The sequence below is a fragment of the Cynocephalus volans genome, chromosome 14 (assembly GCF_027409185.1).
Source record: "Cynocephalus volans isolate mCynVol1 chromosome 14, mCynVol1.pri, whole genome shotgun sequence".
NCBI classification, from domain to species: domain Eukaryota; kingdom Metazoa; phylum Chordata; class Mammalia; order Dermoptera; family Cynocephalidae; genus Cynocephalus; species Cynocephalus volans.
This window is the reverse complement of record NC_084473.1, coordinates 67,209,753-67,237,112: the sequence shown is the minus strand read 5'-3', so window position 1 is coordinate 67,237,112 and position 27,360 is coordinate 67,209,753. Positions and strand designations below refer to the sequence as shown.

The 27,360-nt window shown below is 44.2% G+C and overlaps 1 protein-coding gene across 2 annotated transcripts in view; it reads left to right on the top strand.

Annotated features, from left to right (window-relative positions):
- Positions 1-361: 361 nt before the first annotated feature.
- Positions 362-27,360, top strand: part of ADD2 (adducin 2) — a 41,214-nt gene continuing 14,215 nt past the window's right edge. For both annotated transcript variants that reach the window (XM_063077929.1, XM_063077928.1), the window contains exons 1-8: positions 362-544; positions 2,364-2,502; positions 14,381-14,532; positions 14,921-15,001; positions 17,649-17,798; positions 19,207-19,350; positions 22,090-22,188; positions 26,646-26,822. In XM_063077929.1, coding sequence (XP_062933999.1) covers positions 362-544; positions 2,364-2,502; positions 14,381-14,532; positions 14,921-15,001; positions 17,649-17,798; positions 19,207-19,350; positions 22,090-22,188; positions 26,646-26,822 — 1,125 coding nt within the window. The remainder of the gene's footprint in view (positions 545-2,363; positions 2,503-14,380; positions 14,533-14,920; positions 15,002-17,648; positions 17,799-19,206; positions 19,351-22,089; positions 22,189-26,645; positions 26,823-27,360) is intronic.

The window sequence follows — 27,360 nt, the reverse complement described above, 5'->3', positions numbered from 1 at the left end:
TTCTCCTGGGAACTATCTATACTTCAAGCCCAGTGTGACCAGTTAAGGCTGGCCAGTTAGAGAGGGCGTGGACACCTGAGCGGTCCCATGTTTTCACTCGTCTGATGATGCACTAGCGCGCCCTGCAGATCGGCCCAGCGGCAGCCGCCGCGTCCTGCCCTCTCCCCGCGGCTCGGCTTTCACCCTCCCAGGAATAGCCGCATCCCCCTGTGCATCCGACGGAACCCAACCCTCTGCATCCGACGGAACCCAACCCTCTGCTCTGGGAAGTGGGAAACCCGACTGGGAGCATCAACCTGCCCGCTCACCTTCTCCCCTCCTCTGTAGGGTTCCAGGAGCGGATTGCAAACCCACCAGGAAAATGAGTGAAGAGACGGTCCCCGAGGCTGCCTCCCCGCCGCCCCCCCAGGGGCAGCATTACTTTGACCGCTTCTCTGAAGATGACCCCGAGTACCTGCGCCTTCGCAACCGCGCAGCGGACCTGCGGCAGGACTTCAACCTGATGGAGCAGAAGAAGCGTGTCACCATGATCCTGCAGAGCCCCGTGAGTGGGTCAGACCCGGGCCGGGCGGGGAGAGGGCGAAGGAGACCGGGGAGGGGCGGGGGCGGCGCAGATTCTTCAGGGTGACCCTGAAAGATGACTAACTCCCCTTCCCCTTGCTCAGAGGTGGCAGCAGTTGAAGCCCGCTGAGCACGACGGGTCTGGCCACGTGGGTGTTTGATTCTCCCCCTAGTCACTGGTGCATGGCAAAACCCGATTTGTGCGCAGGCAGTTTAGCTCAGCGGGGTTGGGGGTTGGGGGGAGATGGGGCTGAGAGACTGGAGCCCCACTTCAGCTTCCTGTGCCCACTCCGAGCCTCAGTTTCCAGTCTTCCCTCCTCACCGAAAGCTGCAACAATGAATAGACTAGAGGCCAGCAGGGGGCGCTCCCCCAGGAAGGCTCGGGGCTCCCTTTACTGAACACCACAAAATAGGAACTCACTCTTGGAGGTAAATAAGGCTTTGATGTGCAGGGGGTGGAGGTGAGGAGCGTGAGGGGGTTCAATAGGACTATGGGACAGACGTGGGGGAAGGGAGGACAAGTCAAGATCACCCTACGGTCCCTCCAGAGTTGGGGTCAGTGGGTGTCTTGCCTGGCATGGACAGAGCTCCTCCTTGGGGCCAGTGCCTCCTTGAGAAGGGCAGAATGGACCACTGAAGTAGGAGGGTGATGCAGGCCTTTGGGTGAGAGGAGAAAGAGCAGTGTGGTGGGAGGCAAGAGGGTGGCCAAGGGCGGTAGAGCTTGGGGATCCTTAGGAAGCAGCGCATGACCCTGAGGGTTGGGAAGCCCAGGGATGGAGCTGGCATCCCCAAGTGCTGGCCAGGAGGGGCTGGGGAGGGTGGAAGCTCCCCTGGGCTTCAGGAAGCCAGGGCGTGTGCGTGCACTGCACGTGACCCTGGCTGAGAGCCCACGTGCATGCTGGGGCCTGGCAGAGGAGCACTGAGGGATAGGCCTGAGGTCTTGGCATCACTATGCTGGGGAGCCTGGAGAAATATGGCAGGCGCTAAAAGCACTGGGGTGAGCACTGTGCTAAAAGCACAGGAAAACCCCCAGACTGTGACTAGGAGGGGTGGTAGGAGAGGTGGCAGCATTAGACAGCACCAGCCCAGGTTTTGGGTTGGTGGATGCAACTCTGCTCTCAGGCAGGAGATGGAGACTAGAGGAGGTTATGCTTCCTTCTGTCCTTTTATAGGTTCGCCACGCCTAAGCAGCTCCTGTTTCCTCCTGTGGGTTTCCCACTGCTACCTAGTGGGCAGGACACCTTGTTTATGACTTGGTGGTCTGAAAAGCCCGACTTAGAGTAGAAGTGGAAGCAACCTCAGAGGTCATCCAATCCTTCTGCCCTTCCTCTGAACCTTTCATTAAGCACATGAGGAAACTGAGGCCCAGGAGAGCCATAGGCATGGCTAATGGAGAGGGAAGGTGGCACACTTTTTCATTCAGTTCTACTTTTAAAAATGTCCTTAATTCCTAAAGTGAAGTCCTGCCATGTCTGACGGTGGGGAGGGGTCTTGGCCATCATGTAGGCACAGGAAGGACATGGAATCTGGATTGCTGCCCACAAGGCAACGGAACACAGGATCCTTCCCCAGCATCTCCTTGTTGCTCACCACACATCAATTTGGGGAGGCTCTTGAGGTCCCAATGGAATTGCCCAGTGTCCCCTGGGGCCGAGGGATCCCAAGCATGGCCCTGGCCTAGCTTATCCAGAGCCTAGAGGTGGGTACTTGGAAGAGTTCACCATATGCCGCAGGGGCCAAGGGGCCCTCAGTCCCCGGTGTGAGAGGTTGTGGGGGGACCAGCACCTCGGGTCCTGCTTCAGTCTTTCAGGGAGGAGCTGGAAGGCCTCATCCAGGAGCAGATGAAGAAGGGGAACAACTCCTCCAACATCTGGGCCCTGCGGCAGATCGCGGACTTCATGGCCAGCACCTCCCACGCAGTCTTCCCAACATCTTCCATGAGTAAGTGGTATCTGGGCAGCTGCCAGGAGCAGGGGTGGAGGGGTGGGGTGGGAAGAAAGGAAGGAACAGCCAGAGGCAGATTTGTTGCCAGGCTACGAGCAAGCCGGGCAGTTGCATTAGCAGGCCTGGGAGAGCTCAGCAGCAGCCAGAGAGGTACCTGGCTCTGCTTGGCATGTTGCTGTGAACTAAAGACCCACAGGAGAATTACCCCTGATGCCTGGAATCAGGAGTGAGAGGGGTGGAGGTGACTTCAGGGGATGGGAGGAGGCCATTGAAGCCCCACTAGACAGGCCAGCGTGACTCCAAAGGGCCAAGAGGAACCAAGACTATGAAGCTTTAAAAAATAAGCATTGAAAAATACTCTCCCTCAACAAGATTAATATAAGATTATGGTTGCAAATTAGGAAAATAAGAAAGGGAAGCAAAAATCACTATACTGTGCTCTCAAAACCCAGAAATTACTATTATCAATATTTTGGTGTTATCCTTCCAGCATTTTCTCTTAACATATATAGATTATGCAAACAGAAATGAAATCATATTATGCATATAATTTCAATAACTTGACTAATTTTTCACGTAATAAAATAGGGTCTGCAACATAATTTTTGGTGGATACATCCTATTTAATCAATTTCCTATTATTAGATTTTCAGATTATTTCCAAATTTTTGCTGTTATGAACAATGCAATAAATATCCTTGTAAATAAATTTAAAATTATATCTTTGACTATTTTCTTAAGATAAATTACTAGAAGTAGAATTGCTGGCTCAAAGTATATGCATGTTCTAAAGACTTTACTGCATAATGGCAAATTACATCCATTCTCCATCTCGGAGAAAGAAAGATGGAACCAATTTGCATTCCAACAGCAATGCAATACTCGTGGAGTGCCCATTTTCTCTGTCCTCATCCATAGTGATATATATTACCATTTGTTTCATCCTTCTGATTTGATAGGTGATAAATAGTACTTTATTTGTGTTTTAATATGCATTTATTTGATTACTAATGAGGTTAGATGTATTGTGTATTTTCATATACATACTGGATCTGATTTTATTTTTGTAGTAAATTGCCTATTCACATCCTTTGCCAGTTTTCCTACAGTATATTCTTTTCTTAAAGATTTTCAAATATTTATAAAGTAAGGCTCTTTCTATATTATCTGTCAAATATGCTGCAATTTTTTCCCAGTTTCTCCTTTGCATTTTAATTTTGCTCATGGTAGTTTTTTGTTTGTTTGTCTGGTTTTTGGTTATGAATATTCATGAGATACAAAGCTGATTGTCACCCCTCATGCCCAAGATGTGAGGGCCAGATTCATACTGGCAGCATGCCCATTACCACAAATTGCATTTGTGCCCTGTGTCTCCCACCCAATTATCCCCAATCTCCCTCTCCTGCCCACTTCCCCCCCCAACTCCACTTTGTAGCCCAAGGAATGTTTTCTCCCTCTGCAAGTCCAACGCACTACTGAGGTCTTTCCTTCCTTCCTTCTTTCTCTCTTAGCTCCCACATATGAGTGAGTACATGTGTTATTTATCCCTCTGTGCTTTGCTTATTTCACTCAACATAAGTTTCTCCAGGGTAATCCGTGTTGTTGCAAATGGGAGAATTTCATTCTTTTTCATGGCAGAGTAGAATTCCATGGTGCACAGTTTCCCAATCCAATCATCCATTGATGGACATTTAGGTTGGTTCTATGTCTTGCCTATTGTAAACGGAACTGCAATGAACATGGGAGTGCAGGTATCCCTTCAACATGATGATTTCCATTCCTCTGGGTATATACCCAGAAGTGGGATGGCTGGATCGTATGGAAGATCCATCTGTAGTTGTTTGAGAAACCCCATACCGTTTTCCATAGTGGTTGTACTAGTTTACAGTCCCACCAACAGTGTAGGAGTGTTCTCTTCTCTCCACACCCTCGCCAGCATTTGTTATTCACTATCTTTTTGATTCTAGCCAGTCTAACTGGGATGAGGTGGTATCTCAGTGTAGTTTTAATTTGCATTTCCGTGATGACTAGTGATGTTGATCATTTTTTTCATGTACCTGTTAGCCATTTGTATGTTTTCCTTTGAAAAATGTCTATTCAGCTCCTTTGCCCATTTTTTAATTGGGTTATTTGTGTTTTTTTACTGTATAATTGCTTGAGTTCCTTGTATATTATGGATATTAATCCTTTGTTGGATGCATAGTTAGCAAAAATTTTCTCCCACTCTGTAGGTTGTCATTTCACTCTGTTGATTGTGTCCTTTGCTGTGCAGAAGCTCTTTAGTTTGATATAGTCCCATTTGTTTATTTTTTCTTTTACTGCTTGTGCTTTCAGGCTCATGTTCATAAAGTCTTTGCCCAGACCTAGTGGCTGAAGTGTTTCACCTACATTTTCCCTTAGTAATGTTACAGTTTCAGGTCTTATACTTAAGCCTTTTCATCCATTTTGAGTTGATTGCAATGTATGGTGAGAGGTACATATCTAGTTTCACTCTTTGGCATATGGATATCCAGTTTTCCCAGCACCACTTGTTGAAGAGGCAGTCTTTTCCCCAATGTAGATTTTTGTTGCCTTTGTCCAGTATCAAATGGCTGTAAGCCTGAGGGGTGATTTCTGGGTTCTCAATTCTCCTCTACTGGTCTAAATGTCTATTTTAATACCAGTACCATGCTGTTTTGGTTACAATAGCTTTGTAGTATAATTTGAAGTCAGGTAGTGTTATGCCTCTGGCTTTTTTTTTTTTTTTTGCTCAGGATTGCTTTGCCTATTTGGGGTCTTTTGTTGTTCCATATGAAGGGTAAGATTGTTTTTTTACATTTCTGTGAAGAATGTCATTGGTATTTTGATAGGAATTACATTGAATCTGTAGATGGCTTTGGGTAGTATAGACATTTTAACAATGTTAATTCTTCTAATCCAAGACCATGGAATATCTTTCCATCTTTTTGTCTCTTCTTTAATTTCTTTCAGAAGTTGTTTGTAGTTCTCATTGTAGAGGTCTTTCACCTCCTTGGTTAAATTGATCCCTAGGTATTTTTTTTTCATGACAATTGTAAATGGGCTTACTTTCTTTATTTCTCTTTCTGTTAGTTCATTATTTGCATATATAAATGCAACTGATTTGGGGGCATTTATTTTGTATCCTGCAATGTTACTGAAGTTATTAACTAGCTCTAGGAGTTTTTTGATAGAGCCTGTAGGTTTTTCTATATATAGTATCATGTCATCTGCAAATAGGGAAAGTTTGACTTCTTTTCCAATCTGGATTCCCTTTATTTCTTTCTCTTGCCTGGTTGCTCTGGCTAATACCTCCAATACTATGTTAAATAGAAGTGGTGAGAGTGAGCATCCTTGTCTTGTTCCTGTTCTTAAAGGGAAAGTCCCTCAATTTTTCCAAATTCAGAATGATACTGGTAGTGGGCTTGTCATAAATGGCTTTATTATGTTAAGATGTTTTGCTTCTGTACCTAATTTATTGAGAGTCTTTATCATGCAGGGATGTTGAATTTTGTCAAATGCTTTTTCAGCATCAACTGAGATAATCATATGGTCTTTGTCCTTGAGTTTGTTGATGTGATGTATCACATTTATTGACTTTTGTGTGTTGAACCATCCTTGCATCCTTGGGATGAATCTCACTTGATCATAGTGTATAATTTTTTTAATATGTTGCTGTATACTGATTGCTAATATTTTGTTGAGGATTTTGCATCTAGGTTCATCAAGGATATTGACCTGTAGTTTTCTTTTTTTGTTGTGTCTTTATCTGGTTTTGGTATCAGAGTTATGTTGGCCTCATAGAATGAGTTTGGGAGAGTAGCTTCTGTTTCATTGTTTGGAATAGTTTAAGGAGAATTGGTATTAACTCCTCTTTAAAAGTTTGATAGAATTCAGCTGTAAAGCCATCTGGACCGGACTTTTCTCTGTTGGAAGATTGCTAATTACCACTTCAATCTCCTTGTTTGTTATTGGTCTGTTCAGATTTTCTATCTCTTCTTGGTTCAGTCTTGGTAGTTTGTATGTGTCTGGAAACTTATCCATATCTTCCAGATTTTCATATTTGTTGTCATACAGTTGTTTATAATAGTCTCTAATGATTCTTTGTATTTCTGTGGTATCAGTTGTAATGTCTCCCTTTTCATTTCTGATTTTTGTTATTTAGGTCTTCTCTCATCTTTTTTCTATTAACCTAGCTAATAGTTTGTCTATTTTATTGATCTTCTCGAAAAAACCAACGTTTTGTTTTGTTGATCTTTCTATTTTTGGGGGGTCTCTATTTCATTTAGTTCTGCTCTGATCTTAATTATTTCTTTCCATCTACTGCCTTTATGTTTGGATTGTTGTTGTTTTTCAAGTTCTTTGAGGCATAGTGTTAGGTCATTTATTTGAAGTCTTTCCATTCTTTTGATATAACATTTATTGCAATAAATCTGCCTCTTAGTACTGCTTTTGCAGTATCCCATAGGTTTTGGTATGAGGTATCTTTATTTTTATTAGTTTCTAGAAATTTTTTGATTTCCTGTTTAATTTCTTCTTAGATCCATAGGTCATTCAGGAACCTATTATTTAGTTTCCACGTATTTGTATAGTTTCCAGGGTTGTGCTTATTATTAATTTCCAATTTTAGTCCATTGTGGTCTGAAAAGATACTTGGAATGATTTCACTTTTTAAAAATTTGTTGAGGCTAGATTTGTGACCTAACATGTGATCTATCCTGGAGAATGTTCCATGAGCTGATGAGAAAAAAGTATATTCTTTAGTTGTTGGGTGAAATGTTCTGTATATATCTGCCAGGTCCAATTGGTCTAATGTGTGGTTTAAATCCTATGTCTCTTTGTTGATTTGTTGCCTGGAAGATCTGTCCCATACTGAAAGAGGGGTGTTCAGGTTACCCACTATTAATGTAGTAGGGCCTATTTCTTTCTTTTGGTCTAAGGGTGTTTGCTTTATATATCTGGGTGCTCCAGTATTGGGTGCATATATATTTATGATTGTTAAGTCTTCTAGCTGGATAGGTCCTTTTATCATTATATAGTGGCCTTCTTTGTCTCTTTTTATGGTTTTTGGTTTAAAGTCCGTTTTATTCAATATAAGAATAGCTACTCCTGCTCATTTTTGGTTTCTCTTTGCATGGTCCGTCTTTTTCCATCACTTCACTTTCAGTCTGTTTGTGTCTTTGTATGTGAGATGGGTGTCTTGAGGACAGCATATACTTGGGTCTAGCTTTTTAATCCAGTCAGTCAATCTGTGCCTTTTGAATGGGGAGTTTAATCCATTCACATTTAGGGTGGTTACTGACAGATATTGTTGAATTCCTGTCATTTAATTGCTTTTTGTTTAGATGTTTTAAATATCTTTTGATCCTTACTTCCCCTTTCATTTCTCTTCTTCAATGTTAGTTGGATATTTGAGGTGGCATGATTTAGCTTCTTACTCTTTCTCACTGGCATTTTTGTTTTAACAGCAGATTTTGCTCTTTCTTGTGTATCCATGGTAGTGACATTCCGGATAAAGGACTCCTTTGAGAATTTCTTGCAGGGAAGGTCGAGTGGTGGTGAACTCCCACAATTTTTGTTTGTCTGGGAGATGCACTATTTCTCCCTCATTTCTGAAGGCGAGCCTTGCTGGGTAAAGAATTCTTGGCTGGCAATTTTTTTCTTTTAGTGTTTTGAATATATCATTTCACTTTCTTCTGGCCTGTAGGGTTTCAGTTGAGAAGTCTGCTGTTATTCTGATAGGGGTTCCATTATAGGTGACTTGCCGCTTTTCTCTTGCTGCTTTTAGGATTCTCTCTTTGTCTTTGAGCTTTGCAAATTTGACTTTAATGTGTCTTGGAGAGAGTCTTTCTGGATTGAATCTGTTTGGGGACCTTTGAGCTTCCTGGATCTGAAGGTCTGGATCTCTCCTTACCCTTGGGAAGTTTTCTGTTATTATTTCCTTGAACAGGTTTTTAATACCTTTTTCTTTCTCCTCCCCTTCTGGAATACCCACAATTTGGATGTTAGAGTGGTTGAGGTTGTCGGCTATCTCTCTTAGATTTTCCTTGTTATTTTTATTTCTTTTCTCCTTTTTTTTTTTTTTTTGTCTGCCTGGGTTATTTTGAAAAGACCCTCTTCAAGATCTGAAATTCTGGGCCGAGCCCGTGGCGCACTTGGTAGAGTGCTGCGCTGGGAGCGTGGCAACCCTCCCGCCGCGGGTTTGGATCCTATATAGGACTGACCAGTGCACTCACTGGCTGAGTGCCGGTCACGAAAAAACGACAAAAAAAAAAAAAAAAAAAAAAAAAAAGATCTGAAATTCTTTCTTCTGCTTGCTCTAGCCTGCTGCTTAAGTTCTCTGTTGTGTTTTTTATTTCAAGAAATGAATCTTTCATTTCTAGGAGGTCTGCTACATTCTTTTTTAAGGTATTAATCTCTTTGTAAATTTCCTCCTTTGTGTTCTGGATATTTTTTCTTGTTTCCTTGTATGCTCTAATTGAGTCTTCTTTTATTTCTTCAAGCTTTCTTAAGATCATTGCTCGGAATTCTTTTTCAGACATTTCAAGTATTTCCTGTTCTATGGGGTCTGGAATTTGAGCATTACTGTATTCCTTTGGTGGTGTCATATCTTCTTGTTTGTAGTTCTAGTATTTTTTCGTTGATGTTTGGTCATCTGGTAGAAGATTTGCTTTTTCTGTTACTCTGGGGTTGGCTATGAGGATAAAGACTTCCTCCTCTATTTGCAGTCTCTACTTGTGACTCTTCTTATGTCAATGTAGTCAAGTGAGTAGCAGGTTGCCTGTAGAGTGGCCCTAGCTCCTACTATGGTGGTGAATTGTCCTTGTGGTAACAGAAGGTGTGGTGCAATCTATATTATACCAACTTGGCTCCAGTTCTAGCTTTCTGTGGCTGTAGACTGAGCCCCTGGTGCTGTGCAGGTCTCAGCTCACCTTGGTGGCTGCTGGGCTGCATGCACTACCCCTCCCCCCCAGGGCCTTAGACTGGACCCTAGTGCCACAAGGGTCCGGTCTCTGCTCACCTCAGCACTGTTGGGCTGTGTGCACTTCCCTTTGCCCCAGGGCCTTAGACTGATCCCTGGTGCCATGTGGGTCTTGGCTCACCTCTGCAGCTGCTGGGCTATGTGCGCTTCCCTTTGGGCCTTAGACTGGGCCCCAGTGCTGGTGCCGCAAGGGTCTGTTCATGGTGTTTTTTGCCTCATAGAATTCTTTAATTTCCATGTAGTTGATGCATTATAATTTCCCTTTGTGTGTTCTGCTTTTAATTGCATGCTTAGAAACACCTTCCCTGTGTTTTATCATCCACTTTGACAAATATACTTAATTATTCATTTCTCAATTTTTCTTAACTGTTCATACAAGTTTATTCCTTAAAATAACTTTAGAATTATTTCATCAAGTCCCCCCATCTGCCTTAAAATATTCCTTTTGGGATTTTGATTGGGATTACATTAAATGAATAGATTGATTTGGTAGAGAATTTATAAATTTATAATTTTATATTAGAAGGTAAGTTCCATGGGGGAAATTTGTATGTTTGGGTCACTGCTGTATCCTAGAATAGTGTCCTGGATTTAGAATGGTGCTGGCGCATAGTAGGTGCTTAAAATAATATTTGCATGAATGAATTTTAAATCTTTTCAGAAATGAGGTATGCCTTCTATTTATTTAAGTCTTCTTTAATATCCATCAGAAAAGCTTAGTAGTTTTCACATAGTCCCTACTAATTTCTTAAGTTTATCCTGGAAATATTATGTAACTTTGTTATTTTAAATGAATCTTTCTCCATTCAATCTTCTTTCTGGTTATAGCTCTCATTTAAGAAAATTGTTGGATACGTATATTTAAACTAGCCCCTTATCAAACTCATTTAAATTCTAATATCTTCTCCGTTAATTCTCATGGGTTTTATATATAGAAAAGTCACATAATTTGCAAATAATGGCCATTTTGCCTCCTTCATTCCAACCTTTACCCTTTGGTTATTATTCCAGTTTTCTCATTGCATTTGTTAGAGCTTTCAGAGCAATGTTCAATAATAGATTAGAGAATAATCATTCTTGTCTTGTTTCGGACTTTGATGGAATTTCTTTTTATTTTTTCTATTTTAACAAAACCACAAGAGTTTGAGATAATTATTTTTTGTCATGTTGAGAAAATATCTCTTTATTCTAGTCCACTATGGGCTTTTCTCAGAAATGAATGTTGAATTTTATAAAATGCATTTTGGGCATTTGTTGATATTTCTTTTCTTGAACAATTGATGTGATGAGTTGTAGTAATAGATTTCTGAATATTGAAATTTTTTTTTATTACTGAAATAAGTCATTTCTGGTGCTGTGTATTTCTACTTTCTCTTTATTGACCAATCCAGATGTTTGTTTATTCATATACCCTCTCACATACGCCAATTCTTGGATTTACTTATTGGTCCTACTATTTTCCTGTTTCCCAATTCATTGATTTAGTTTTTATATTTATTAATTCTTTTCCATAACTTTTCTTTGGTTTATTTTATTTTTTATTTTTTTCTATATAAATAGAAACAGACTTTATTTTTATGTTTAATTCAATATAAGGACATTTAAAGCTATGAATTTTTTTCTGAGTATAGATTTGACCTTATCCTACGAATTTTGAAACATAGTATTTCTTTAATGTCTAAATAGCTTGCAATTACTGTTTTAACTTTATTTATTAATTTTTGGGTGGCTGGCTGGCTGGCTGGTAAAGGGATCTGAACCCTTGACCTTAGTGTTATAAGACTGCGCTCTAACAAACTGAGCTAACTGGACAATCTTGACTTTATTTTTATTCTAAGAGCTTTCTGGGAGTGTGTTTTCTCATTTCCAAGTAGTTGAATATATATTATTTTAAAGACTTTTTTAACAACATTGGGTTTTATTGCATTATGTTTAGAAAATGTTGCCTATTTCATTTCTGTGTTGGGTATTTATTTTATTTATTTTTATTTATTCAATTAATTATTTTATTTTATTTTATTTGTGGCCTAATAATATCATTTAAAATTGATATATGGGTGTAGATTATTTCTAGGGCATAATACTTAGTCTATATTTTCATTTTTATTTGATTTTTGTCAAAAATGAGAGTTGTGTTGTCTCCCTCTATATTTGATTTCTTTTCATTTCTGTTTGTATTTATGATAGTTTTTGCTTTATATATCTTGATGAAATATTATTTAGAGCATAAGCATTCTTTATTGCTATAGCTTCATTGTGGATTTTACCTTTAATCTGTATAAAATACCTTTCTTTGTCCAAGAGAATACTGTTTTACCTGACTTTTACTTTCATAATGATATTATGACCTCTGCTTACTTTTTGTTTATATTTGCCTTGTGTACTTTGGATCTTCCTTTTATTTTTACCTGTTTTGGGTCACTTTATTTTAGTGTTTTTTGTTTTTGTTTTTTTGTAAACCTCTTATAGCATTGTCTTATGGCATTCTGTGGTTGTTAATAGAGAAATCTGAGATAGCCTTTTTTTGTTCCTTTGTTGGTAACCAACATTTTTTCCCTAGATGCTTGTGGATTTTTCTCTTATTCCTGTATTTCAGAAATGTTTCCAGGAAGCATATAATTGTTCGGTTTTATCTTTTTATGGACTTCCCCTACCCTGTAATACAGTAGTCCTTACAATTTGTATACACAGGTCTTTTTTTCAGTTCAGAAACTTTTTCTTCTATCATATCAATACTGATTATATGCTGGCTCTCTGGTCTTTGTCTCCCATATCTACTGTATTCTCTGTCGTTATTTTCATGTCTCTTTTGAGAGAACAGTAGGGCTGACCAGCATTCCCATTGCCTCACCAATCAGCATATGCCAGGAAGACAAACGGATCAGCTTAGTACACGTCTAGGGTGTGTGAGTCAGGGGATGTGGAGAGGTGAGGTCCCGAGTGTCATGAGTTCAAACTCAGATAGGTTGTTTTCTGCCTGGCTGCATTTGCCTCAGAATTTGGGGTTTTGGTGTTGCTTTGCCTCCCATGGATTTGTCACCCCTTTTCCCTTGGGTGATGGAGCTGCCAAAGATTACTCAAAGCCCATCTCTTCTGAGCAGTGAGAGGCCCCAAAAAGGGGTTAATCTCCTGGAACCCTCAAGAGAGAGACATTCTTTCCATTTGGGAAATTAACCAAGAACTGGGGTTCTCACCCCGTGTTTATTCTCCAGACAAGGAAGTTACAGAAAAAGAACATAGGTGGGGTAATAGTTTAACAAGTTTAACAATAGAGGCTAGTAACATTCAGTAAAACAAGCAAAGTGACATATCATAATGCAATTTGCAAGAGGTTAAGTCGATCTACCAACAAAAGCTTGATCTTAGCAATCATTCTCTCTCCTTACAGCAATTTCCCAGTATGTTTACATATTAATCAGTAACTTGTCTGTCCTTGAGCCAGCAACCTTGCTGTGCTACAATTCTTTATCTTACAACAGAGACTTTTAGCCTGGGGAAAATTTCCTGTCTTTTGCAAGGTCAACATTTTTATATGTACTTTTAAGAAGTTAGGCTAAACCTGAAACTGCAGTGCTCTGGAAAACCAGGCCCTGCGAAATACATTTGCTTTATAGTATACTCCACACTGGGGGATTTCAAGGTGCTGTGCTTGCTGGATGTTGGTGCACAGCACCCAATCTGCCCTCACATTTGCAGACCATCTCATCGTTTTAACTAATGGCAAACCTGCTACATACATCACGTTGTGTAGCAGAGAGACTTACAGAAATGAAGAAAGCTTCTGAAGAGCACTTTAATCCATTAAAGTTTTTAGTGGGGAGCTGGGAAAGGCAGTATCAGGAGGCTCCCAGCCAGACATCATTTTAAGCCAGAATCCTTCTCTATTGATTCTTTTATTGGTTCCTAGACATTGACTAGTCCACATGCTGGTGCTCACATGCCCTCTTCTGCCTTCCAAAGTCATAGGAGGAAGTCATCATGGTTAATGGGATAGACTGGATGTCAACTCCCAAACCCTTTGGGTGCCTTGAGGACAAGGCTATCAAACCTTGTAGGCCCATTTCCAAATCCTTTCCACATCGCTCCAAAATTCCAGAAAGAAGGGCCGGCCCGTGGCTCATGTGGGAGAGTGTGGTGCTGATAACACCAAGGCCACGGGTTCGGATCCCTCTATCAGGATGGCCAGTTAGCTCACTTTGGAGAGCGTGGTGCTCACAACACCAAGTCAAGATTTAAGATCCCCTTACAGGTCATCTTAAAAAAAAAAAATTCCAGAAAGAGCCATCACATAACCAAGGCACTGCATATGCAGAGAGGAGCAGATGTGCCCTGTGTGAGGCCTCAGGCCCCTCAGCCAAACCCAGCCATGCAGACTTCTGTGACTCATCATAAAAGTTCAGGAAGTTACTGCCTGGCTGAGTTGGCTTTCTATTTGCCCTATTTCCAAATCACAGAAGAAGTTCTATTACATGGTGTAGTTAGAACAACATGATAATAGCAGGTTTAATGATGAGTAACTTCTTCACTAAAACTAACTGATGGAATATGCCCATGTTTCCATTCAGAAATTTATTCTTGTTTTTATTCAGTGTTCATCTTTATAGGATTTATGGGAAGCTTAGCATTCCAAGAGCTCTTTACTCTGTGGCCTTTAGTCATGCCATGATTTTTGGCCAAAAGCAATGCTTTTCTTACCTGAATGAGCAGAGGACTCTACTGGGTACAAATTTCCATTCAATGGACTATCTCCCCCTGAGAAAGGGTCAAAGAGTGTTTAATCCCTTGCCTGGACAAGTGTCTTGTGCAGTGTAGTGCCACTGAGAATTTGGAGAGGCATGGGCAAGCAAGGGGTGGTCAGATGAGAGACCCTGCCCCTGAGAGAACTGCGCCCTGCAGACTTCTCCATGATGACGCCTATCAATGACCTCCACACTGCTGACTCCCTGAACCTGGCCAAGGGGGAGCGGCTCATGCGATGCAAGATCAGCAGTGTCTACCGGCTCCTGGACCTCTATGGCTGGGCCCAGCTGAGTGACACCTATGTCACGGTGAGGAGAGCCCCTTGGAGTGGTGGGGCACTGCATGGGGCCCCCACAGAATCCAAAGGGAGAATGCCTAACCCTTGGCATGGCCATGGCATCGCCTGGTAGCCTTTAGCCAAAATGCAGTGGGACTTCTTTGGATGGGGACCAGGAACTACCAGATCCTATATCTAGAGCTATCCTTGATCATTGTGAGATTCCTTTTGTAGCTCCATTTCCCCAGCTCCAAATAAAGGCCGAGTCCTCTTGATCACTCATGGGTGAGGGGAGAGATAAGGGTTCATTGGAGGAAGACTTGGGCACAGTGGATTCAGGCAAAGAGGGGATTCAAGCAATGTCCTTGGAAATGTCTCCTCTCCTTCCTTGTCCGTGACAATGTGTGTCTTTTCTCCAGTTGAGAGTCAGTAAGGAGCAAGACCACTTCCTGATTAGCCCTAAGGGAGTTTCTTGCAGTGAAGTCACAGCATCCAGCCTGGTGAGTACATCGGTGTTTCACTCCTTATTGAAATGACAGTACCCGCTCTGCTCCTACAGTGATGAGTCATCTCCGTATTAGCCACTGTTGTCCTGTCCCTCATGGAGCTTGCAATCTGGTGGGGCAGAGAAGACACATGGAAAGAACTGAGTGCCCAGAGCATGATGTGACCAAGAGACCAAGTGTGAAGTGCAGGCAGCAAGTGCAGTAGGAGGAAGAGGGAGAGGAGATGGGCCTGGAGTCCTCTGAGCAGACTCATGGATAGCTAAGCCTGGGGTGGGGCCACAAAGATTGGGAGTTGGGGGCTTTCCTGGGTGGGGGGCTACATTAGAATGAGATTCAAAGCAGTGTGAGACTCATCTAGTGCCAGAGCCTTTAGAGGTAATTGCTAGGTCCCCTTCCAGTGCTCCTCCTTTTAGGTGGAGCAGGAAGAAACTTCCAGAAGTTGGCTTAGATCAGGAAAGGCTTCTGGGTGGGAGGAGGAAAGCAGTAGAAAGCGCTGTGTCCTGCCCAGTCCTTCTCAGATGTGTGGGCCGCAACTGCCGTGCCATGCACCTGGGAGAGGAGGACACCATCTGGGGGGGTGTCTGCCAGCTTTGCGACACGCTCAGGTGTAGAGTCCAGCTGCTCAGTTGAAAGTCCAGGCTGACTGAGTCACAGAATATCTGGGCAAGACAGAATCGTGAGGATGACTAAGACCACTTTATAGGCAGAAGAGGACACTTGTGCCCAGAGAAGGTAAGTGACCCATGGAAGTGATTGCAAATGAGAACTGGGACCGTAGAGATAAGGACAACACAGATTCCATCTAAGGTGCTCATGGTCTGGTCAGGGCAGACAGGTGAGGTAAACAGCGATGAAAAGTCAGAGTAAAGAGTGCTCCAACAGAGATGCAGAGAGCTTGCGAGCCTCAGGAAGGGGCTCCTAGCCCTGCCAGGAGCGGTTGGAGTTGGAGGGGTGAGAGAGGAGGCTTCAAGGCCAAAACAGTGGTGCAGGAGTGGAGTCCTCATGAGCCAACAAGATAAGCAGATTTGGACCAGGGTGGCAGGGAGAGGTTTGACAGAACAACTGAGCTCTCAGCAGGAGAGCCGCATGCACCAAGCCCAGACGCATGCAAGGTCCCTATGCATGTGGGAGAACAGGAAGTGGCCAAGCCTGGATCAAGTATTTGTGTCTGGAGGTGAAGCTGAGAAGGGACCAGATGATAAGTGGCACAGAAGGCTGGACATGCAGAGCTGCTGAAGTATAGTAAGCACGAGAGTGATGCGATTAGGCTTCTGTTGTAGAATGATCACTCTGACAGCTGTGTGGAGGCAAACTCATGTCAGGACAACTAGTTGGGGCTATTACAGTAAGCCAGGAAGGAAATTCTGGGCCTGCATGTTTAGTGGGCCTGGTGATCAGCTGGGCTGGGGTATGGGACATACAGGAGGAGACGTCTGTTGGCAGTTGGTTATCCTAGGTTCAGAGGAGATCTGGCCTAGAGATACAGGTTTGGGAGTCACGGGCGTAAGATGCTCAGAGAGTGTTTATAGACTTAGTGCTTCTGTGTATGGCTGTGCAGCTTGTGTACTGCACAAGGGAGCCTGGTTGATGAGGCAGAGAGGAGAGGGTGAAATCCAGCCTGTGTCCACTCACTAAGTACGTCCCAGCACTTGGGGGCTGGCACGAGGCTAAAGCTGTCATTGGTAAAGAAGCAGCCAACCTCTCTTATTAGCCAGGAGACGAGGGTGTTGGTCGTTTTTGTGCTTGCACAGTTTGTTTATATTTGTGCTTAGACAGGATTAAGGAGTATCCTATGTCTTGTTGTATCGCAGTCACAAAGTGACCTTCTCGGATGTTGGTGTTCTGTTTAAGTAAGGAACATCATGGCCAGCCACCAGCCACCAGCTCTCTCTCAAGTATGCTCACACTTGCGCACAAAGACATACACACACAAGCGTGTAATATTTTAGCCATGACACCTGCCAGCCCCTTGGAGTCAAAAGCAGATTATATTCATAAAACTAGTGACTACTTTCCACTTGTCCTTTAAGACCTAGCTTTTGGGTGATTGGTAGATGGGTGTTCATTATACTATTCTCCTGACCTTTGTGTATGCTTTTTAAAATTTCAAAAAATAAAAAAAAAATAAAGGGCTCAGCTTAGATGTTCCTTCCTCTGGAAAGGCTTCTCTGATCCTCCTTTTCTGCTGGGATTAAAGACCCCTTCTATCTGCTTCTAGAGAATTCTGTGAATGACTCTCTTCTAACAACTTGCTACTCAAAGTATGGTCTGTGGACCAGCATCATGGGCATTACTTAGGAACCTGTTACAAGTGCAGACTCTCAGGCCCATACTCAGTCTATGAATCAGAATGGGTGTTTTGCCAGGCTCTCCAGGGTTCGTGTGCACAGTAAAGTCTGAGAAATTCTGCTCTAGCGTTTTTCCTGCTGAGTGACAATCATCTATGCCCTCCATTAGACTGTGTGCTCCCTGATGGCAGGGGTGGGGGCGTTTTCCCCCAGCACCAAGCCCAGCCGTTGCTCACGGTGTCTGCAGTGAGCGAGCGTAGGTGGGTGGCATGTGCAGGACCACCCACTGGGAGATGAGTGAGGGACCTCTGCCCCGTCCTGCTGCTGTAAGTCTGTCTTCTTGCCTGGCCCAGATCAAGGTGAACGTCCTGGGAGAGGTGGTGGAGAAGGGCAGCAGCTGCTTCCCAGTGGACACCACAGGCTTCTGTCTGCACTCGGCCATCTACGCCGCCAGACCAGACGTGCGCTGCGTCATCCACCTGCACACGCCGGCCACGGCAGCGGTGAGTGGGCTCCTCCCCAGCCACGGGAGCTCTGCATCCAGCATTTCACTCCCTGCAGCTGGCAGCCAGACCCAGGGAACCCGTTTCTCTGAGATTCTCCCTGGAGAAATACATAAGCCACCCAAGGTAGTAACAATCTTATTTAGAGCAGTTCTGGAAAGATCTCCTGGAACTCAGACCAAGGTGAGGAGAGAGAACTCCCAATGAGGGAACCCTCATCCCATCCATCTTTCTAACCAGCAAAGTCTTAGTATAGAGTAAAGACGTGGACTGTCCATTCTGCCAAGTCTCCCACCCTGCTACATTCATAAACTGGGACCACTTACCCAAGGGACAGCACCTCCTGAGTGTCTGTCGTCTACTCAGGACCAGGGGTGGTGCCTGCTCTCACACAGCCCAGGCTCTGGCTAGAGGATATCTTGACAGAGGATAACAAGATGGTGGGAACCTGAACCCACTTTTCCATAGCTCAGGGTAGGCTGTGACCTGAGGACTAGTGCCAGCAACACTGGGAGAGAATAGAAGAAATGACCTCAGGAGCGGGTTGTTCCCCAAGGGTCTCTGGTCATTTCTCCGTGTGTACCTAAAACACTGCAACGTCACTTGGAAAGACAGCAGAAAACCAGTCGGGGTGTTCCCCCAATCCTCACCCCATTCTACTGACCCCAGGCCACACACCTGCAGGGTCAGAGCAGATATGTCACCAGCCTGTTGCTTCCTCAGTGAAGCACACCAACTATGAACATTCAGACCTCCATCCGGAATTTGGACTAAGGCTCAGTGATGTCTTTGGGCTGCATGTGCGTCTCTGCAGGGCCCAAGCTGACACATGGGCAGGATGAGCATCCATGATCCTGGCTTTTAATAAAAGGTGGGGCTGGGGTTACAACCTGTGACTTAATGCTGGTCCCTGGCACTTGTATTGGCCCAGTGCCATAGAATGGGGCTTCTCAATGGGCCTCCCTGTTAGTGAGGAGTTGTGGCAATTTCTGCACTGAAACCAAAGCTGAGGGTCTCCACCACCCCATCCCAGGGGACCTGGACCCTGCTTCACTTCAGCCGGATGCAAACTCCACCACACCCTGCCTCTTCTCAGAGTCCTGAGACAAAAGCAAAGCCAGGGCAGGGGCGGCAGTAGCTCTCTTGAGTGCATTCTTTCCAGCAGTTTTAAAAGGTGGTATGTTGACATGGCTTCTGTGAAAACTGTAATGAAAAGACATTACAGCAAGCAGCATGAGAACAGACCCAAGCCAGGTGGAGGAATCAAAGGCCTTTCTCGTGTGCCTGCTTCCCCACTCACCTCCCCGCTGGCCCCCAGAGTATAGCTGGACTGTGTGGCTCTGAAGAAAGATGTGACAGAGTGTGGCTGGGGGGCTGCAGGTGCTAACCATTCCGTGGTCTCCCTAAGGTGTCAGCCATGAAGTGTGGCCTCCTGCCTGTCTCCCACAATTCCTTGCTGGTGGGGGACATGGCCTACTATGACTTCAACGGGGAAATGGAGCAGGAAGCTGATCGGATCAACCTGCAGAAGTGCCTTGGACCCACCTGCAAGGTTTGCTCAGCTCTTCTGGGAGGGTGCTCTGAAGTGGCATTATCAAAGACCAATATGACAAAAGTGATATATGTTTATTTGAGAATGTTTAGAAATTGCAGATAAACCAAAAAAGAAAAGAAAACGAAGAAAATAAAAATCTCTCTATCATATTACCCTAAGATTTTGGTGCACACCCCAAAGATATTCACATATATTTACAAAACTAGGATCATAAAATAAGTTATTTTTCCCCTAAGCAACATACATCAAGCATCTTTGTATATTATTAAATATTATCTCTGTCACTATTTTAAATTATTAAATTATACCTCATTGTGAGAATGGCTATGCCACCATTTCCCTGAACAGTCCTCTATGGTTGGATATTAGAGGACTTTGTTTTCCTGAATTATCTCTTAATATAAACAATACTGTGATGAATATCCTTCCAGCTAAATCTTTGTGTGTGCCTGAGATGATTTCCTTAGGATAGATTCCTAGAGATACACACTTTAGAACTCTGACTTCATGTTGCCAGATTGCCCCCAACGAAGTTTGTTCCTTCCCCCCATCTCTAAAATATAAGAATGCTATTTCCCTACAGTCTCCCCAGACTTGACTGTTATCATATTTATTTATTTATTTTACCAACTTGCGAGAGAAATCAGAATCTCATTATGGCTTGGCTGAAGTCTGACACCCTATTTTATAACAGCACATAATTGGGGGTGGTCACCTCCTCAGGATGGAGGAACTTCACAGCTGAGCCTAGATTGAGGGGCACTTGCTGCCATACTGGCAAGGCACTCACTGCCCAAGTCCTTTTCCCATCTAAGTCCCTGTCTTCCTGTCTCTAACATGGGGGGGAAGTCTCGCCACTCTTTCCTAACGTCCTCCAAAGCACCATTAGCAGTGTTGGGAGAAGGTTGAGATGTTCACATCTATGAAGTGTGACAAGGACCTGAGAGATGGGGTATTCATTGTCTGCAGTGTCTTTTGTGGGTCAGAGCCATCATCTCTTTCCATTTCTCTGGCCCTTGAGAGAGCTGTTTTCAGCAAGAGAGGATGTGATATTTAGAGCCACCAGGCCTCAGCCCAGGCTCTGCAAGGATAGAACCAACACATGGATCTGTGTCTCAGCTCCCAGGTGGGCATCATCTAGTTTCAGAGAGTTCTTGAGGGTAAAATCAACCCAAAAAAGTGGGTGGCAGGGAAGGTGCACTTGGACCTCGGGGAGTCATGCTCTCAGTATAAATTCATTTCTGGTTTCCCCTCCTTTTATCTGCCCTGGCTGAGTCAGGAACATTGCACCAATGCTGAGAACCCCCGGGAGACTTTCACTTTCTTTAGGATTCTATTTCCTCATCTGTAAAACCAGTGGGTTAAATTATAAGGTCACTGTGGCCTCTTCCATAGAACTGTGGGATCTTAGAGCTGGTAGATCAATGAGTTTATGGACCAAAAACCTGAGGCCCCAAGAGGCCGTGTTTCTGCAGAGCCACCTCTCAGAGCACTGTTCCCTTGGGTTTTGACTCCTGTTGACTAAGTCACAGGGACAACAGATTGCTTTTGAGGCTGGACCTTTGTATTAGATATAAATAATTTCATTCACTTTAACACACACACTAGTTTTTCAGACTTCTAAGCTCTCCAAAGCCTGAAAACCCAGGCATGGTCCAAAGAAATTGGCCAAGTTTAAAAATGCCTCTTCAGTTTTTTAGGGTGGATGCTTTGGGTTAAAATCACATGTGGTGGATGAACTTGGAGAAAATCATGTCATGTGAAATAAGCCAGGCACAGGGAGAGAAATACCACAGGTTCTCACTCGCATGTGGGAGCTAAAAAAGTTGACCTCATAAAAGTAGAGAGTAGAATAGTGGTTACTAGAGATTGGTGTGGGGGGGAGGGGAAGGGAAGAAGGGGAGAGGATGGTCAGTGAATACAAAATAGTAGAGAGCTAGGAAGAATGGGATCTAGGGTTCTCTAGTAATACGGGGAGACTGCAGTTAACCACAAAGCACTGTGTCTCTTTGAATAGCTGGTCATGATGACGTTAAATGTTCCTCACACGAAGTGACAAATGTTTGAGGTGATGGATTTACTAAGCACCCTGATATGATCATTGTACATAGTACAAATACACCCAATTATTTGTACTCCATAAATATATAAAATTATCATGAATCAATTAAGAAAAATAAATTAAAAAGACAGAAAGAGAGAGAAATAGAGAGTAGCATAGTGATTACCAGAGGTAGAGAAAGGGAGAGGGGAGGCGGGCCAGGGAAGGGTTGGTTGGTAGACCGGTGCAAAGTTATGAAGTTACAGTTACACAGGAAGAATAAGTTCTGGTGCCCTAGGGGGACAATAGCTAGTAACAGTGTATTGCGTATTTCAAGTAGCCAGAAAAGAAGATCTTGAATGTTATAACCACAAAAAAAATTATAAAAGTTTAGGTGATAAATATGCTAACTCTACTGATTGGATCATTATACAATATATGCATGTATTGAAACAACAAACTATACCCCATAAACATGTATAATGAAAAACTAAAGTAAAAAATAAAAGCCCCACTGGCCAAGGGTTGGGGGAAATCACATGTAGCACTGAGGTGTTTGGTTAGAGAGAATGAACAGGGAGTTGGGGGAGGGGCTCTGGGAATAGATTGGAAATTGATCTAAATAAAATGAAGTCTTCCCTCTTAACCACAGTTTCGAAGGCTGAAAGTTTAATTACCTATTTACTCCTCTGCAGATCCTGGTGCTAAGAAACCATGGAGTGGTTGCTCTAGGTGACACTGTAGAGGAGGCGTTTTATAAGATCTTCCACCTGCAGGCTGCGTGTGAGATACAGGTGAGTGGGTTCCTCTGGGAAGAGTCTCAGGTGAGGTGGTGGCCCCGCTGGCTGTGGTTCAGGGAGTCCTTTGAGCCTAGCCTTGTCCTATTTCTCTGTCTTGGCACCGTCTTACCCTTCTGAAGTTTCACACTTAGAATCAATTCTGTGGCTTTGAGAATTTTATCATCGTTGTCTATCAACTGACACCCAACTCTTGGGGGTCAGTGTGCAGGACAGGGTTTGCTTGGGCTCATCAGGTGGTCAGTGGAGAAATCATAATAGGGCATAGATAAGTTCTTACCATGCTCATATGTTACCTAGGGTGGACCTGCTACACCTAGCTATGCCCGATAGACACACACAGGTAGGTTTTCTTTTTCTTTCTTTTTCATGGTGGGGGGTAGGGAATAGGGTTTGTATAGGCCAGGAACATGGTCAAGTCCAGAAAGAGAAGTGGAGAGCAGGACAGTAGGAGTGCTGGCACAGCAGGCAGCCAGAACAGCCAGGCAACCCCAAGGTGATGTCCAGGGAGTCCTTCCTGAAGTCCCCTAGCTGGTAAGGGAGGGGGTGGGCAGGGAGTATCAGTGATCACGAAACCCCCTAGAGGAGTTGGTGGAGAAGCGATAGGAAGACAGACAAATCTGTGGTTTTATGGACAACAAGCGCACACCCTTCAACGTGGCAAGTTGGTCAGGGGTGAGTAGGAGGCCCTGCACAGCCCTGGAAAGACGTGTTAGCCAAGTCTTGGGCTCCATTGTTCCCACCCTGGGCTGTGTGCCCTTGGGTAGGGGACTTGTCCTCCACGAGCCTCTGTTTCCTCAACTGTAGATGTGTGGCATAGAGGATTGTTGTGGGGACAGGACTTTCAGATGAGGGAGGGTGTTGCTGATGGTATTTTTAGGACTCAGTTGGGGGGGGGGCCCTCTGGTTGCTCCAGGATGAGTCAGCTCTTTGCAGGGCCCGTTGGTGTCCAGTCTGCCCTCTCCTGGCTGGCGTGGGTGGAGCAGCGCCCGTAGGAAGAACGCCTGCCTTTTTCTTGGGAGAAGCTCAGCGAGGAGTGAGATCTGGCCCAGAAGCATTGCTGTGGAAGCTCACAGTAGTGCCCTTTCAGTAGTCTTTAAAGGAAAGTGTTGAGAGGACATTGTGAAGACAATGATGCAGAGGTATTAGCGGAAGTGATGTGAGACCCTCGCCCTGTGCCAAACAGCAGTGGTCTGAACAGGGGATTGTGAGGAAGATGGGCACAGGACCCAGGTGGTTCCTTTCTGATGTGGTGACCGCCTGCCTAACCAAGGACACTGGCCCTGAGCTCTGACTACTTACTGCTGTAAGAACCTGGCAGAGCCTCTAATATGTAGGGAAGCCACTTTCCCTTCCCACAGCTGAACTCTTAAAATCTGCCCATCTTCCTTCTGGAGAGAGGCCTCCATGAGAAAATAGCTCATGAAAAAGCCTCATCTCTTTGCAAAGACAGCCCAGCCCTAAAAATGGATGGAGAGGTATGCCCATGTGTCCCCCACACAGTGATCTATGCCTCCCCCAGGCTCCAGACCCCCAGAAATGGTCCCTGGGCAATTTAACCAAAGCAGAATGGCCATCTGCGATCAAAGGGCAGAGCTGCCGGCCACTGTCCATGACAGCACCCCTAGCTGCTGTCACTTTCTTTTCAGGACTAGTTTGATGTGACATTGTTAAGGTACCTCAGGCAATGCAGGCAGTTAACCCCCAGAAAAGATCCAGTGGCTTTTTTTTTCAGGTGGTGGAATAGAGAGGCTTTTAGAGAGAGGAATGGAGCTGGAAGATGTGGAAGAAAAACAGGAAATATTAGATCAGAGGCATGGGTGGATTAGGACATGAAAGAGCTCAGGTAGCAGCAATCTGCAGGAGCTGTTGGATTGCAGTTGCTGGCCAGGTCATTTTAGGGTGGAGGTCCAGCAGTGAAGCTGTGTTTCCACCGTGGGCCTAGTTTTCTCCCTCAGTGACCTTGGCAAACAAGCAAACGTGGCTGTAGTCATGTTAGTCGTTCAAGGCTGAGAGCCTATTTGGTTCTCCTGGGGACAGTGTTCTCTTTGATCCCTGTCAATTTGGGGTTCTAGGAAACTGGGTCATCCCCAGCTGAGAGAGGCAGCTCCCTTCTCTGCTGATGGGCAGATGGGAAGAAGCTCAGACATTTCTCCTCCATCTGCTACCCATCACCATGGAAACCCATGGAGGAAGAGGGAGATGGGAGCAGGCAGCTCTTGCAAGGGTGTGGGCAGTTATCCCTGTCTTTCCTTCTCCATTAATGACCAGTCCCCAGAGGATATTGCTTCTTGGAATTCATGTATCAAAAACATTTATGGGGCGCTTCTTATGCAGCAGGTGCTAAGTGCTTCACATCTGTGACCTTAAAGACTCCTTGCAAGGTAGGTATTGCTATTTTCATTTTACAGATGAGGGAACTGAGGCACAGAGATGGTAAATAGCTGCCCAAAGTCACATAGTGAGTAAGCGGCAGAGCCAGGATTCAAACCCAGGCAGGCTGGCATCTGAGTTGGTGCCTTCCAACACTACCTTGCACTGCCTCTCCAGGGCAGTGAGAGTCAGTGGGAAAAGTCTGCCTTCAATTGGACTCGTGTCTTGGATGAAAAGACCTCCTCACCACAGGATGATGGAGGTCACCTGGGAAGTCTTCCTGGCTGTATTAATCAAGGTTCTCCAGAGAGACAGAACCAATAAGATATGTATATACAGATATGAGAGGGGATTTATTAGGGGAATTGGCTTACATGATTGTGGAGGCTGAGGAGTCCCACAACAGGCCATCTACAAACTAGATGCTGGTAGCATGGCTCAGTTCAAGTCCGAAGGCCTCAGAACCAGAGAAGCTGATGGCGTCATTGGTCTAAGTCCTGGAACCCAAAAGCTGAAGAGTCTCAAAAGTTCTGATGTCCGTGAACAGGAGAGTAGAGCATATCCCAGCTCCAGTGGATAGAGAGAGCAATTCACCGTTTTTTCTTTGTTTTTATTCTCTCCGGGCCCGGATTTGATTGGATGGTTCCTGCCCATATTGAGGTGGGAAAGATCCAGGAACCTGGATCTTTCCCACCCAGTCCACTCAGGCCCACATACTAATCTCTTCTAGAAACACCCTCATCAACACATGCAAAAAGATAACTTTACCAAGTTTCTAGGTATTCCTTAATCTAGTAAGTTGACACCTAGAATTAACCATCACATTGGTTGACCTCCAAGAAGAATCATTGGGGCATTTGTTAACACTGGTGAATTTAATACGCTCTGTCGTCTGTCCTGGATCCTCATGGGTTCATGGACCTGCATTTGTCAGCATGCTAAATTAGATTCTTTCATTTTCAGTAAAAAATTACTGTCACTAAAACACTGAAACACTGAAAGTTTATATAATTGGAGCAGTTCCCATAATAAGCAAGCTTAGATGAGATCAAATTTTATGCAGAATGCTAATGTATTAGTGTGCAAAACACCTGGCACTAGCTAGAATACTCAAAAGCCACCATCTCTGTCCATCACTGGACTTATCCAGGACGCCAAACCCTAACCAATTAAGTGTGAGTGGTGGATGTATATGGGTAACTAGAATGCACCATTAGATGAGCTTGGAATTAGAAAATAAGGGGATGGGTTAGACTAATGAATTTTTTAAAGATCATTCTAAAACCACCTGCTGTATACACACCTCTTGTCCTAATACTCAAAGTTCATGCCTGCAGCCACCTGCATCATCCCCACCCCATGGCACCTTGACGGTGGGACAGACATGCTATAATCCCTGGGCGAAAGCTTTCTCACCCCTGCCTGTGCACGATCAACATCTTATCTGCTTCCTTGTCTGGGTTTCCTTGACTGGCTCACCCTATCGTGGAGTGTGCATTCCTCTCTCGACCTGTTAATCCATCCCTTCAGGTTACATTCAAATTTCATTGGCCTGGAAGCCAGCCTATTTCTTTCAAGTGACTTTTTTTTTTTTTAAATGGGAGATATTTCAAACATACCAAAAAAATGCAGGGAATAACACGACAGCCACCACCCACCATTCAGATTTGACAAATATTAACAGCCCTTTTGCTTCAAGTCTTTACCTCTTGAAGAAATAAAATATTACATACAAATATTAAAGTCCCCTTTGGAGTCCTTTCCAATCTCATCCTCCCTCCGTCCCCAATCCTAAATTGGTCTGTAGCCCAGGTAATTTCTCAGTCCTCTGTATGGTTTTTTCTTAAGGTTTAACACTTGCTATTTCCTTCTTCTCTATAGCCTCTAGGAACTGACATCAGGAGAGAAACCTCTTTCCCTGGAAATGGGTGTATGCCCAACAAGTTTGGGGTGGCTTTTCCTCGGTTTCCCAGACATTTCTGGTTTCTAAGTTCTCTTCGGTTCCTTCTCCCATTACATATGGGAGCAAATGCGGGGGTATCCACATGGGCATGGCTGAGGTTCTCTGCTCTTCGCTGCAGGTGTCGGCTCTGTCCAGTGCTGGGGGTGTGGAGAACCTCATCCTCCTGGAGCAGGAGAAGCACCGGCCCCATGAGGTGGGCTCTGTGCAGTGGGCTGGGAGCACCTTCGGGCCCATGCAGAAGAGCCGGCTGGGGGAGCATGAGTTTGAGGCCCTCATGAGGATGCTGGACAACCTGGTGAGTCCCCTGCTGAGCAGTCCACTGAGGCTTAGCCCTCCGGAACCAGGCAGTACAAGGCACTAGGTGGGCACGAGAAATACCAGCATCACAGTTAAGTTGTTGAAGCCTCATAGATTGGCAGTTTGATTTAGAGTTTGTGGTCCTTCTAATAGTTGAGTTTTCTAAAATGGTGGCCTCTGCTACCCTCCACTAAGTGCTGTGGATGTTACCATATCTGCAGAGTGCTCTATGAGAAGTAGTAAGCCAGTAAAAATGAAAACACAGAGCCTCTCCTATATTGGGGCTTAGTTCATGCCTCTTATGTAGTTAGTCCTACCTATCTTTTTAATCTCATGATTTTAATGCAGAAAGCACATAGTACTACGAATTACCTTATTCCTGGGCAGCAGTTTCAGGACAATATCCTATTGTAATGAATGAATGAATCATCACAGAAGAAACTAAACTGGTATATGTCTAGGAGTGGGCTGGTTCTTTAAAAGGTACAAAATTTTAAAACATTCTTACTGCTTGGAGCTAACAATTTAGTTGATGA